This window comes from Pollachius pollachius (assembly GCF_949987615.1).
Source record: "Pollachius pollachius genome assembly, chromosome: 15".
Classification (NCBI taxonomy): Eukaryota; Metazoa; Chordata; class Actinopteri; order Gadiformes; family Gadidae; genus Pollachius; species Pollachius pollachius.
Window position 1 is genome coordinate 5,834,475 of NC_136948.1, and position 11,583 is coordinate 5,846,057.

Below are 11,583 nucleotides of genomic sequence, written 5' to 3' on the forward strand. Positions count from 1 at the left end.
ATTGTTTGTGCTTGGCACTTGGTTCTATGAACATTCTTACTGTACCGACAGCGATATATCATTGTTTCTCTTTGTTCTGACAAATGTACTTTTTGTACGTCGCTTTGGATAAAAGCGTCCGCTAAAGGCCCTAAATGAAGTGGTGAGGGTGTTTGACTCCCAAATGTCCGCAGTCCACCTTCATGGATGAAGACGTCATATTGAGGGCCAATACCGGCTCTTTAATGACATGCATCTAAAATAAAATCCACAAGACTCTTTGGCTAAAAGCATCTGCTGAATAGTAAATGGTGGGTTCGGTTTCATGAGGGAACGGGGAGACATTGTTTTCTTTAGCAAGTGTCCCCGCCCTGCGGTCAGTCTTCGGCCTATGTCAGGATGTTGCCTCCCTTTCTAAACCCTGTCGACTGAGAGGCCAGCTCTGTAATCCTGGCTACTCCAGCTCATGACCTGGAAAGTCCTCGGCCATTTGGGCCCAGCCACTTCCTGATGGTGCTGGAGGTGGGATAAGGACCATCCGATGGGGATTTGAGAACACTTTACACAAGATTAGGAAGATCCGGCTTGAATGGGGCGGAAGGGTTCAGGCCGTATGCGACTACAGTACGAGAAAACCAGAAAATGATGCCTGAACCCGACCAAATCCAGCCATAGAGAGTAAAGTAGGTCTAAAATGGGTCGTGGTAAACGCAAAAAGGTGACATTTGTAGTTTCTTTAAGCTAACTAGCTAAACCCTGGTAGCATTGAAGTCTAAAAGGCTGATTATAGTCCCACGTTAACAAACTAGCTCGACAATTGCAAATGAACTTAACCCATTTAGCGTTCATTTTGGTGCAACTAGCTAGCTTGATGCTGCCTAACGAAGGCTAATCCACCACATATATGTGGTGTATTATATGGCAGAGGGCGTGCGACTGGCACACACACCGAGCCGTCTCCAGGCCCTCACAGAGAGTCTTCCACACGCTACTCTGGGAGCGTTCGGTCGGCCCGGCCGGCTCTGGGAGCGCGGCCAGGGAAAACCATAGCACAGGGACGCTAAAACTCAACGAGGTGCTTTGGGGAGGAGAGCTATGAAGCTCCCTGGCCAAGCAAAGCCACAGCGATAAACCTCCACTCTCCCACACACACAGAGAGAGAGAGAGAGAGAGAGAGAGAGAGAGAGAGAGAGAGAGAGAGAGAGAGAGAGAGAGAGAGAGAGAGAGAGAGAGAGAGAGAGAGAGAGAGAGAGAGAGAGAGAGAGAGAGAGAGACCCTGAGAAAGTCCCAGGGTGGGGGGGCTTTTAATTTGAAACGTCTGTGCTCTCCGACACAGATCATTGACACCTTCCACACTAGATCCTGCTCCGCTGGAAACACACAGAGGCAGACCGACGGCCAGACAGACAGAGTGAGGGAAGGGGAGGGCGTGTCTGGTGCAGGTAAGCACAGCTTTCTTCAGGGGGAAGGTGCTTTGACGCCAAAGAGGAAGCCAGGCAGGTAAGCCCACTTTGGGTGCACCGGTGTTTTCCATGATCCAGTGGCGTGGGTCCATCTCTGTGTGGGAGCTTCTGTTCTCTTAGAGATTAACGAGTATGTTCAGTTCTTCCGTTCTCCATGCTAGTCCAACCCGCCTGTTGGGATTGAGTCTGTATCCCGGGCGACGACTGGTGTGTGTGTGTGTGTGTGTGTGTGTGTGTGTGTGTGTGTGTGTGTGTGTGTGTGTGTGTGTGTGTGTGCTGGGATGTTCCACAGCAGACCGTAGGGTGAGGTGGAAGCCATGGGAGAGAACCTCACACACTGAGGTCTGACCGCGCCTGGTCTGTCTGCTTGGAGGACCGGCAGGAAGTTGTGTGTGGTGTGTGCTGTTGACTCTCATGGCCGGAGGAGGACGCTCTAATCTTAGACCGGACGTAGCCGGAGTCCAGACCCCCTGATGTTTCCACTGAGGTCCTCCCGCCAGGTCTCTAGCCCAAAACCCGGCAGCTTAGGAGCCGAGCCCGTTTTTATACATCTGAGTCATCGTTTCATGGCTGCCTCGCCCCAACACAACCACAAACAGAACCCGGCACGATTCAAATGAATCTGCCAGTTAAACACATTCTCATTCAACCAAAACGTAGAACGAGAGATAAATAATCACCAGCTAACGGCGGTATTATAATACAAATATTTGAGTTGTCCCCCATTTTTTTTTCCAAACAAGAAAAATTACTCCATTTGCCAGGAAGGTCTTCCTCATCACGCTGGAAAGTCCTTGCAAGGAAAATATTCCCACCCAATCATTTAAATATATGCAAATATAATGCAAATTAGGCTACAGGCACAGTCGAGACGTGGAGATTGGTGGCGGCAGCTGTGTTGAGCATGAGCGACTTTAGCTTTAGCATTAGGACTAGTGTATTTCGCTGGTATTAAGCTAGCGGTCGGGGATACAAGTAAGGCATTATCTTTAGCAATACTTTGCTTAAGCTGTAGCCTACCTGGGTTTCGAATTTGCAATGGAAGAGCCGTGTTTAGCATTAGCATTAGCAATAGCATTGGCGCTGGGATTAGCTTGCTGTGGTTGACCCGTGTTTATCAATAGCTTTAGGGTTAGCACTAGCAGTAATGTACTTTGGTGGTGCTGAGCTTGCTATGGTGGATCTGTGTTTATCATTAGCTTTAGGATTAGCACTAGCCCTAGCGTACCTCGGTGGTGTTCAGCTTGCTGTGGTGGAGCCGTGTTAAGCATTAGCTTTAGGGTAAGCACTAGCCGTAGCGTACCTTGGTGATGTTGAGCTTGCTGTGGTGGAGCTGTGTTTAGCATTAGCTTTAGGGTAAGCATTAGCTTTAGGGTAAGCACTAGCCGTAGCGTACCTTGGTGATGTTGAGCTTGCTGTGGTGGAGCCGTGTTTAGCATTAGCTTTAGGGTTAGCACTAGCCGTAGCGTACCTTGGTGATGTTGAGCTTGCTGTGGTGAAGCCATGTTTAGCATTAGCTTTAGGGTTAGCACTAACCCTAGCGTACCTTGGTGGTGTTCAGCTTGCTGTGGTCGAGCGGTGTTTAGCATTAGCTTTAGGGTTAGCACTAGCATTAGCTTACCTTGGTGGTGTTGAGCTTGCTGTGGTGGAGCTCCAGGACCTGCAGGGCTGCCTGGAGGTTGGCCTGCGGCTCCGCCAGCTCCATCTTGATGGGCCCCAGGCAGTGGACGTCCGGGGGGGAAAGGTACATCCTCAGCAGGGACAGGTACACCTGCAGTTGGAGGGGTCACGTTGCACGCTTAATTCTTCGCTTAAAGAGCACCTATTATGCTTTTTCAGCTTTTATGACCAATAAAGTTGTTATAATGATTTATAGTCATGTTTAACCATACTAAAGTGTCAAATAATGACGTACATGCATTTAGACGTATTCCCTGCTGACCGCTAAACACTAGGGACGCCGGTTGCCATTCACTTGTTCAAATTTCCGGGATTTATCTACGTGGAACAATCTGGATTTTCCATGTATGGTAATGCTGCAACATGCTCTTCCGGAAGTTAACCATTCACAACGGAGTTTCCCGAAAAATCGACATCGTTTTTTGTGCTGTGATTCGTGTAAGATTGCTCTATAGGAGTCATTAATAAGAAATTAAGACCGGAAAAGTAGTATAATAGGAGATCTTTAAGTGTGGTCTATGTCAAGCGTTTCATACGGTCTACGATTCCATCACTTTAAAGGGTTCATAATGGTTCCACGTCGACGCAACGCAAGGGAGTTCACAGACCGCAGTGCTTTCGTTGTTGCTGTTGCTCGCTAAAACCCGATGCAGAACCAAAACGGGTCAACGGCTGCGTCGAAGCGTCTGCGTGGTCCTTGCGTTGCGTCGACGTGGAACCGTAATCCGCCCTTAAAGGTGTTGGACTGGGGTTGCCTTGGTGACAATGAGCCGTGTTTTGATCAAGCCATTCCTCAGCTTCCCCTCGGGGATCAATACATTATACTTGTCTTAATGATGGCTGGCAATTGTGAATCCAAAAAGGTTTTGGAACAAGAATGAGGTCATTTGAGTAATTCCCCCGCAAGAATTCTGCAAGAGATGTTTTATGTATGCAGCGACCACAGCTGGTCACGGGCCCTTTATTACCGACACTCATGGATTTGCAGTTAGTTATTGCAGTTGTTATAGTTATCCAAAGTACTTACATCTTTGTTTCCTTCTGTTAGGTCGTCGTAATGCCCATGGCAGTATCTAAAGAGAGCAGAGAGAGACTTTAAGTCAAGCAAATACAAACAAATTACAATTGAAATTAATTTAAATTATGGTATCTGTATAAATAATAATTGTAAAGATAAATAAACAATACTTTAATTTCATATTCTGTACTCCATTTTGTCACATTTCTTGTACCAAGGCCACTATATGAACCAAGGTCCCAACTCCTCAAATGTTGGCCATCTGCCATAACAAATCATCTGTAAATCGACGTATGAAGCATAGCTGGTGGTTTCAGTTAGAATCCCAGCATGAAACACGGTGGTTTGAGTGAGAATCCCAGCATGAAACACGGTGGTTTGAGTGAGAATCCCAGCATAAAACACGGTGGTTTGAGTGAGAATCCCAGTATGAAACACGGTGGTTTGAGTGAGAACCCCAGTACGAAACACGGTGGTTTGAGTTGGAATCCCAGTGTGAACCGTAGTGGTTTGAGTTAGATTCCCAGTGTGAACCGTGGTGGTTTGAGTTGGAATCCCAGTGTGAACCGTGGTGGTTTGAGTTAGATTCCCAGTGTGAACCGTGGTGGTTTGAGTTAGATTCCCAGTGTGAACCGTGGTGGTTTGAGTGAGAATCCCAGTATGAGCCGTGGTGGTTTGAGCTGGTGTCCCAGTGTGAACCGTGGTGGTTTGAGTGAGAATCCCAGTATGAGCCGTGGTGGTTTGAGTTGGTGTCCCAGTGTGAACCGTGGTGGTTTGAGTTGGTGTCCCAGTATGAGCCGTGGTGGTTTGAGTTGGTGTCCCAGTGTGAGCCGTGGTGGTTTGAGTTGGTGTCCCAGTGTGAGCTGTGGTGGTTTGAGTGAGAATCCCAGTATGAGCCGTGGTGGTTTGAGTTGGTGTCCCAGTGTGAGCCGTGGTGGTTTGAGTTGGTGTCCCAGTGTGAGCCGTGGTGCTGAGCTCTCCTTACTCCTCTGCCATGCGCGTGTCCTTCAGCACGTGAACGTAGATGAAGAGCGCCTGCTCATGTTTCCCCATACGGCCCAGAAGCAGAGCTCTCTCCTCCAACAGGCCTGAGAGAGAGAGAGAGAGAGAGAGAGAGAGAGAGAGAGAGAGAGAGAGAGAGAGAGAGAGAGAGAGAGAGGGAGAGAGAGAGAGAGAGAGAGAGAGAGAGATTCAAAACAGATAGCAAGCCAAGTCTTCTATTATAATTCAGAGTTCACTACGTAGACATCAGGCAGACTCTACTATCCAGAGCGAACATCATGGACTGGACCCGGACTCTCTCTCCTCCCCCCCCCAGGTGTAGTAGACGATGATGAGCTTGATGACGAGCAGGAGGAGGGAGGCTCCTTACCGTCGAAGGGGAAGTCACTGATGAGTCTGGCGGGTTCGTAGCAGGAGGACATGTCCAGGAATCCAAGCAGCTTGGACCGGAACTCTCCCAGGTCCCCCTCCTCCTTACCGGCAGCCACGGCACTCACACCTGCACAAAAACACACACACACAGACACACACACACACACACACACAGATAGATAATAAATTAACTTGAACAGACATTTGCCAGGGAGTGGCTTTTTTTTTAAAACTAAAATGTACTAAAGGAAACTAAATGAAATAGAGCCGGCGGAGCTGGTGGATTTATGTCACGGCAGGTACAATATAAAACCCACAAGCCACTGAATAACCAAAGTGCTGTGTGTTTCATTGGAGCGTCGCTTCCATTGGTCCACTTCCCTGGCAGGGTTCAACGGTCGCCGTGTGATCGATGCTGATTCGAGGTCACTGACCCCGCCTACATCCAGGACACCCACCCAGACCACACTGAGGTCACTGACCCCGGCCCCGCCCAGGAACCAGGTCACTGATCCCGCCCACTACCAGGTCACTGACCCCGCCCACTCCCTGGAACCAGGTCACTGATCCCGCCCACTACCAGGTCCGCCCACTCCCTGGACCCAGGTCACTGATCACGCCCACGTCCAGGTCCCTGGCACCGCCCACGTCCAGGTCCCTGGCCCCGCCCACACTGAGGTCCCTGGCCCCGCCCACACCCAGGTCCCTGGCCCCGCCCACACCTAGGTCACTGACCCCCACCCCCTGCCATGCTCAAGTCATTGGGCCCGCCCACGTCCTGGGCCTAGGTCACTGACCCCCCTGACGGAGAGACAGCCAGACCATGTGATACCAGGCCAGGACAGACTGCACTAGCCGAGAGAGAGAGAGAGTGAGTGAGAGTGAGAGTGAGAGTGAGAGAGAGAGAGAATGAGAGAGAACTCTGGGATGACGACGCCAGAGAAAAGCCGCTCCATATGTGGCGACGTAATCACTAAATCTCCACAAAAACAGGGAGTATAAATAATACCGCCGGGATCAGGCCCAAGCATTCGGGGGAGTCAGTGGGTTTGTCGGGCTGTTCTGGGGGAGATCCATGCGTTAGGAGGTAATGAATACGCTCCAGGGCTCAGATGACCTCAGCCGTCGCTGATGAATTTGGCTTCTCCCGCTCCCAGGGAGGAAGACGAGGGCTGGGAGGAAACCATGGGAACCGACAGCCTCTAGGAGAATGGCCTGGGATGATCAGATCCGGAGATGAGCCTTACTGACCCAATTATAGCTTCTAGAAACATCTCTTTATGCCAATTGTATGGGTTGTGGGGGGAATTATCATAGTAATTATCATAGTAGTGGTAAATTAAATATGGATGGACTGCTGGCTGAATTAACGGATTGCTGAATGATTAAATGAATGAATGTACGCATGATGGTGGGTCTTTAACTCTCTCACCCTCTGGCAGAGAGCTGAGGTACTGCTTCATGAATGGGTGTAATGCTGAGTGAATGAATGATAAATGAACGAATGAAAGCCTGATCGTGGGTCTTTAACCAGGCCACAGCAGGGTCTCTGACTTTCTGGCAGGGAGTGGAGGTTCTGCTTCATGAAGGGTGCACTGAATGAATGAACGAATGACTGAATGTATAAATTAATGTAAGCATGACCGCTGTGTAGTTAACTCCCACCCCTCTGGCAGGGATTTAAAGTACTGATTAATGATTGGATGGATGAATTAATTAACGTAAGCATGATGGTGGGTCTTTAACTCTCTCATCCTCTGGCAGGGAGTTGAGGTACTGCTTCATGAAGGGTGTACTGAATGAATGAACGAATGATTGAATGAATGAATGAATGAACGGATAAATGACTGCTGGGTGGTTGAGGCTCACCCTCGGGCAGGGAGTTGAGGTACTGATTCATGATTGAATGAATGAATGAATGAACGAATGAATGATTGAATGAATGAATGAACGAATGAACGACTGCTGGGTGGTTGAGGCTCACCCTCGGGCAGGGAGTTGAGGTACTGATTCATGATTGAATGAATAAATGAATGAATGAACGAATGAATGAATGAATGAATGAACGAATGACTGCTGGGTGGTTAAGGCTCACCCTCAGGCAGGGAGTTGAGGTACTGCTTCATGAGGCCCTGCACGCGCTCCAGGTAGAGCTGGACGAGCACGTTGTGGAAGTCGGGCCGCGGGTCTTCCCACACGTGGATGATGTGCTCCAGGTAGGGGGCGGCCAGCTCCCTGAAGCCCTCCCGCAGGAAGCTCAGCACACGGTCCCTGGGCAGCGTCTCCACCTCCGTCAGGTCCTCCGTGAAGATCTGAGGGGGGGAGGGTGGAGGGGGGGAGAGAGAGAGAGAGAGAGAGAGAGAGAGAGAGAGAGAGAGAGAGAGAGAGAGAGAGAGAGAGAGAGAGAGAGGGATGGAGGAGAGAGGGATGGAGGAGAGAGAGGAGAAGAGGGAGGAAGGAGAGGAGAAGGAGAGAGAGAGGGAGGGAGGAGAGAGAAAGCGAGGAGGGAGGGAGGGAAGGGAGGAGAAGAGGGAGAAGAGGAGAGTAGGAGAGAGAGAGAGAGGAGGTAGAGGAGAAGAGGAGGCGAAAAGGGAAGGAGGAGGAAGAAGACAGGGAGGGAGGGAGGGAAGGAGAGAGAGAAGGAAAAGAGGGAGGGGGAGGGAAGGAGGAGGAGGAGAGAGTGGAGGAGAAGAGCGGGGTAAGGACGAGGAGGAGAGAGAGAAGGAGGAGAATAGGGAGGGTGGGAAGGAGGGAGGGGGGAGGAGAAAAGAGAAGGAGGAGGAGGAGGAGAGGGAAGGAGGATAAAGAGAGAGGGAGGGAAGGAGGGCAGGAGAGGAGGAGGGAAGAGGGAAAAAGGGGTTTTGAGTTTGTGCAATGGTGGTCTGTTCAGATTCAGACTTCTTAAATGATCCCTGGGGAAACAACTGCTGATCTCAGCATAATGGAAAAACGCAAACAACTAAATGCAAGTAAAAAAAACTATTAAACAGCCAGCCATTAAAATGTAGTGAAAACGGCTTCGCTGGAACGAACTGTGAAGGTCAGGATTTTAACAGGCAAAGTTGAATTTTGTGACCTTGTTTGAACCCTGGGGGTTAAAGGTCAGGTCAGGTACCGATCTTAAAATGAATAAGAGTTACTAAAGACCTGTCAAGGCTCATTTAAAAAGTACTCAAGCCTCTTTGGAGATGAGTGGCACATTAGGATCTAATCAAGAAAATTACATTCAGCTGTGGTCAGAGATGCCAACAACTACATTGTCCGTGCAGCTTCCATTCCAACCCTGGCGCCTCATCAATCTATGTAAAATGTAACGTTTAAGAAAACAGAAATGGCATCAATGACAGGGCTGAAAAATATGTGGTGACATTACTTGTAATATATTTCTACAAGATGAGAGCCGCGTGCTGAGAGTGTAAAACTGTAAATTTGATCCACGCCGGTTTTTCTATTTTTTGCAAATCTTTATATTATTATTTATTTTCCGATTCCTATGACTTGTTATGGCATAATCGTTTTTATTTAATAAAAAAAAAAAAGTATCATCAGTAAGGATATATGTTAAGATGTCAGTTGAAATGTTGACTACAATGTAACAGCGGTGTACGAAAACGAAAAAATACTAATTTTAAAATGAAACAGAAAAGGCTTTCTACAATGAGGCTGTGCATCAGGTTCGTGTCCCCCATCGTTGGGACCTCAACGCAAACAGGTTTCTGTTCTGCACCTTAATCACAGGGAACCTGAGCCGGCCTCATCGAGTGTGAAGCGCTCTTTGTCGTTATGACAAGGCGGCTTCATGTTACACGGGACGGGGGAGTGGGGGGGGGTCTGGTAGTCACGGTGACAGGCTGTCAAGCGCCTCACACGTCCACGCATGAATCATTTAAAGTACAGGAGGGCTTCTAATAGCAAAGAGATAGGATGCGTGGCGACGAGGAGTTCAACAGGCTCCACTCGAGGAGGCGGTTGCTGTGGTAACCATCGCCATCCCTCACCTTCAGCCCGTCCTCAGGACAAATCTTCAGCACCCACGGGGCGAACTCGAAGATCATCCCCAAGTTCTCCACTCCTGTTGGAAGAAATACGGAACATAAACACACATCTTTTACAGCAGAGAACCTGGTGGTATTTGAACGTGTTATAACACTACACTCAATATACACATGTATACACTATACACTACTATACTGTATTCATATGTAAATGGTTTACATATGTAGACAGTATAGCAAACGCATCCTCAGAGGGCTAGCCTGTAATGATGCATTTCTCCTTTTCTGCCTTAACTATTTCACTTTATTTCAGATTTAGCGAAGGTTTTCATTTAGACGCCTTCATAATTATTTTGCAAGCTGCAATGTCGTACTGGGATTAATATGGATAGAATCGTTTCATCCATTTGATGTTTTTGCTGTGGTGGCGGTTTACACGACTTATGGCTCATGCCTCCAAAAAGTACAATTAAACTTTTGTAAGACCGGAGAAGTCCAACCCAATCACAAAACAATAAACTAAATGACCTGCAAACTACAGTCGTATGTCCGCCCCTCCCTGCCGCTCTGGGCTGTAAAGACGACTGCAGTGGTCGTTCTGGAGACTAAGGGAGAGGCAGCCTTTTAAAACCCCTCAATCGCCTCCCTCTCGCCTCCCCTAAAGTGCCCTCGCAAGGCTGGGGGGGTGGATCAGAGCGGTGTATCGACGGGGATACTGCAGAGAAAACGACCTCCAAGATGTTTGGTCTGTTTGGAGCCGAGGCAGGAGAGCATTACCTATATGCGCGAATGCACACTCGCACATCTTTATTTCTTATATTCTTGCAGTTTACTGGTAAATGGACTACATTTATATGGCGCTTTTATCCAAAGCACTTTACAATATTGCCTGACGTTCACCCAATCATACACACCCCGACGGCGGAGTCAACCATGCAAGGCGAAAGCCAGCTCGTCGGGAGCAGTTAGGGTTTGTTGCCTTGCTCAGGGACACCTCGACACTCGAGGAGCTAGGAGAAGCCGGGGATCGGACTAGCAACCTCGCAGTTACCAGCCAACCCGCTCTACCTCCTGAGCTACTGCATACTTTACTGCACCAACACACCAGAAAGAAAGTCTGAGCATGTGCTAAAGTTACCTGGCAATAAAACCCCTTTAATTGTGAAAGGGAGGATGGGCAGAAAAGTGGTCTGAGAGATGGAAAGACATGCAGCCAAAGACCACAGGAGTACGGACCCAAACCGGGGTGTTGCGGTATGAGGGGGTGAGCTCTACCTATTAACAATTCACAAGGTTTCGGTGGAACGCGGCCATAGAAAAGTACATAAAGGCCACTCACTCATACACTCTCCCCCACACCTTCCCTCCCTCCCTCCTTCCTTTGCCTGTCTCACACCAGGGTCTAGAGCTTTCAAGGTGTCAGACAGTTCTTATCCTCCCCTGTTAGAAAGAACACGAGCGTCTTTTGTCATTACCTGGCTAGAGCAAATATCATGGAGACCTTTTATGGGAGAAGGGTTTTCTAGTCTTAGCATAGAGCTAACACGGTTTCATTCTCTTTTTATAGATGCACAGTTGTGAGATTTTTTTCTTAAAATAGCCCCGATGCTATTTTCATCATCTTACCATAGCCCCATGGCTGGTATCTAAGCATAGCAATAATGCTGTTGAGATTATCCAAGTTTAGTGCTAATGCTGTTTGGTATATAATCTTAGCATAGGGCTAATGCTGTTTGGTATATAATCTTAGCATAGGGCTAATGCTGTTTGGTATATAATCTCAGCATAGGGCTAATGCTATTTGGTATATAATCATATCATAGGGCTAATGCTGTTTGGTATATAATCTTAGCATAGGGCTAATGCTGCGGCTACCTACCCAGTCTCTGGAGGTACTGCACGGTCCGCTCGTGACCCTTCAGGGGGGAGTTAGCCTTGGTGGACTGGTCCAACAGCACCTGGAGGGCTAGGGTCACCCAGGGGGGAGACAGGGTTGAGAGAGAGAGAGAGAGAGAGAGAGAGAGAGAGAGAGAGAGAGAGAGAGAGAGAGAGAGAGAGAGAGAGAGAGAGAGAG

The 11,583-nt window shown here is 48.6% G+C and overlaps 1 protein-coding gene across 2 annotated transcripts in view; it reads right to left on the minus strand.

The window, feature by feature from the left end:
- The window catches only part of vps39 (VPS39 subunit of HOPS complex), a 29,170-nt gene that overhangs the window by 6,086 nt on the left and 11,501 nt on the right, over window positions 1-11,583 (minus strand). For both annotated transcript variants that reach the window (XM_079752453.1, XM_079752452.1), the window contains exons 15-21: window positions 11,389-11,475; window positions 9,513-9,586; window positions 7,610-7,826; window positions 5,513-5,641; window positions 5,126-5,228; window positions 4,150-4,195; window positions 3,064-3,213 (exon numbers count right to left, since the gene is read on the minus strand). In XM_079752453.1, the coding sequence (XP_079608579.1) occupies window positions 3,064-3,213; window positions 4,150-4,195; window positions 5,126-5,228; window positions 5,513-5,641; window positions 7,610-7,826; window positions 9,513-9,586; window positions 11,389-11,475 (806 nt within the window). The remainder of the gene's footprint in view (window positions 1-3,063; window positions 3,214-4,149; window positions 4,196-5,125; window positions 5,229-5,512; window positions 5,642-7,609; window positions 7,827-9,512; window positions 9,587-11,388; window positions 11,476-11,583) is intronic.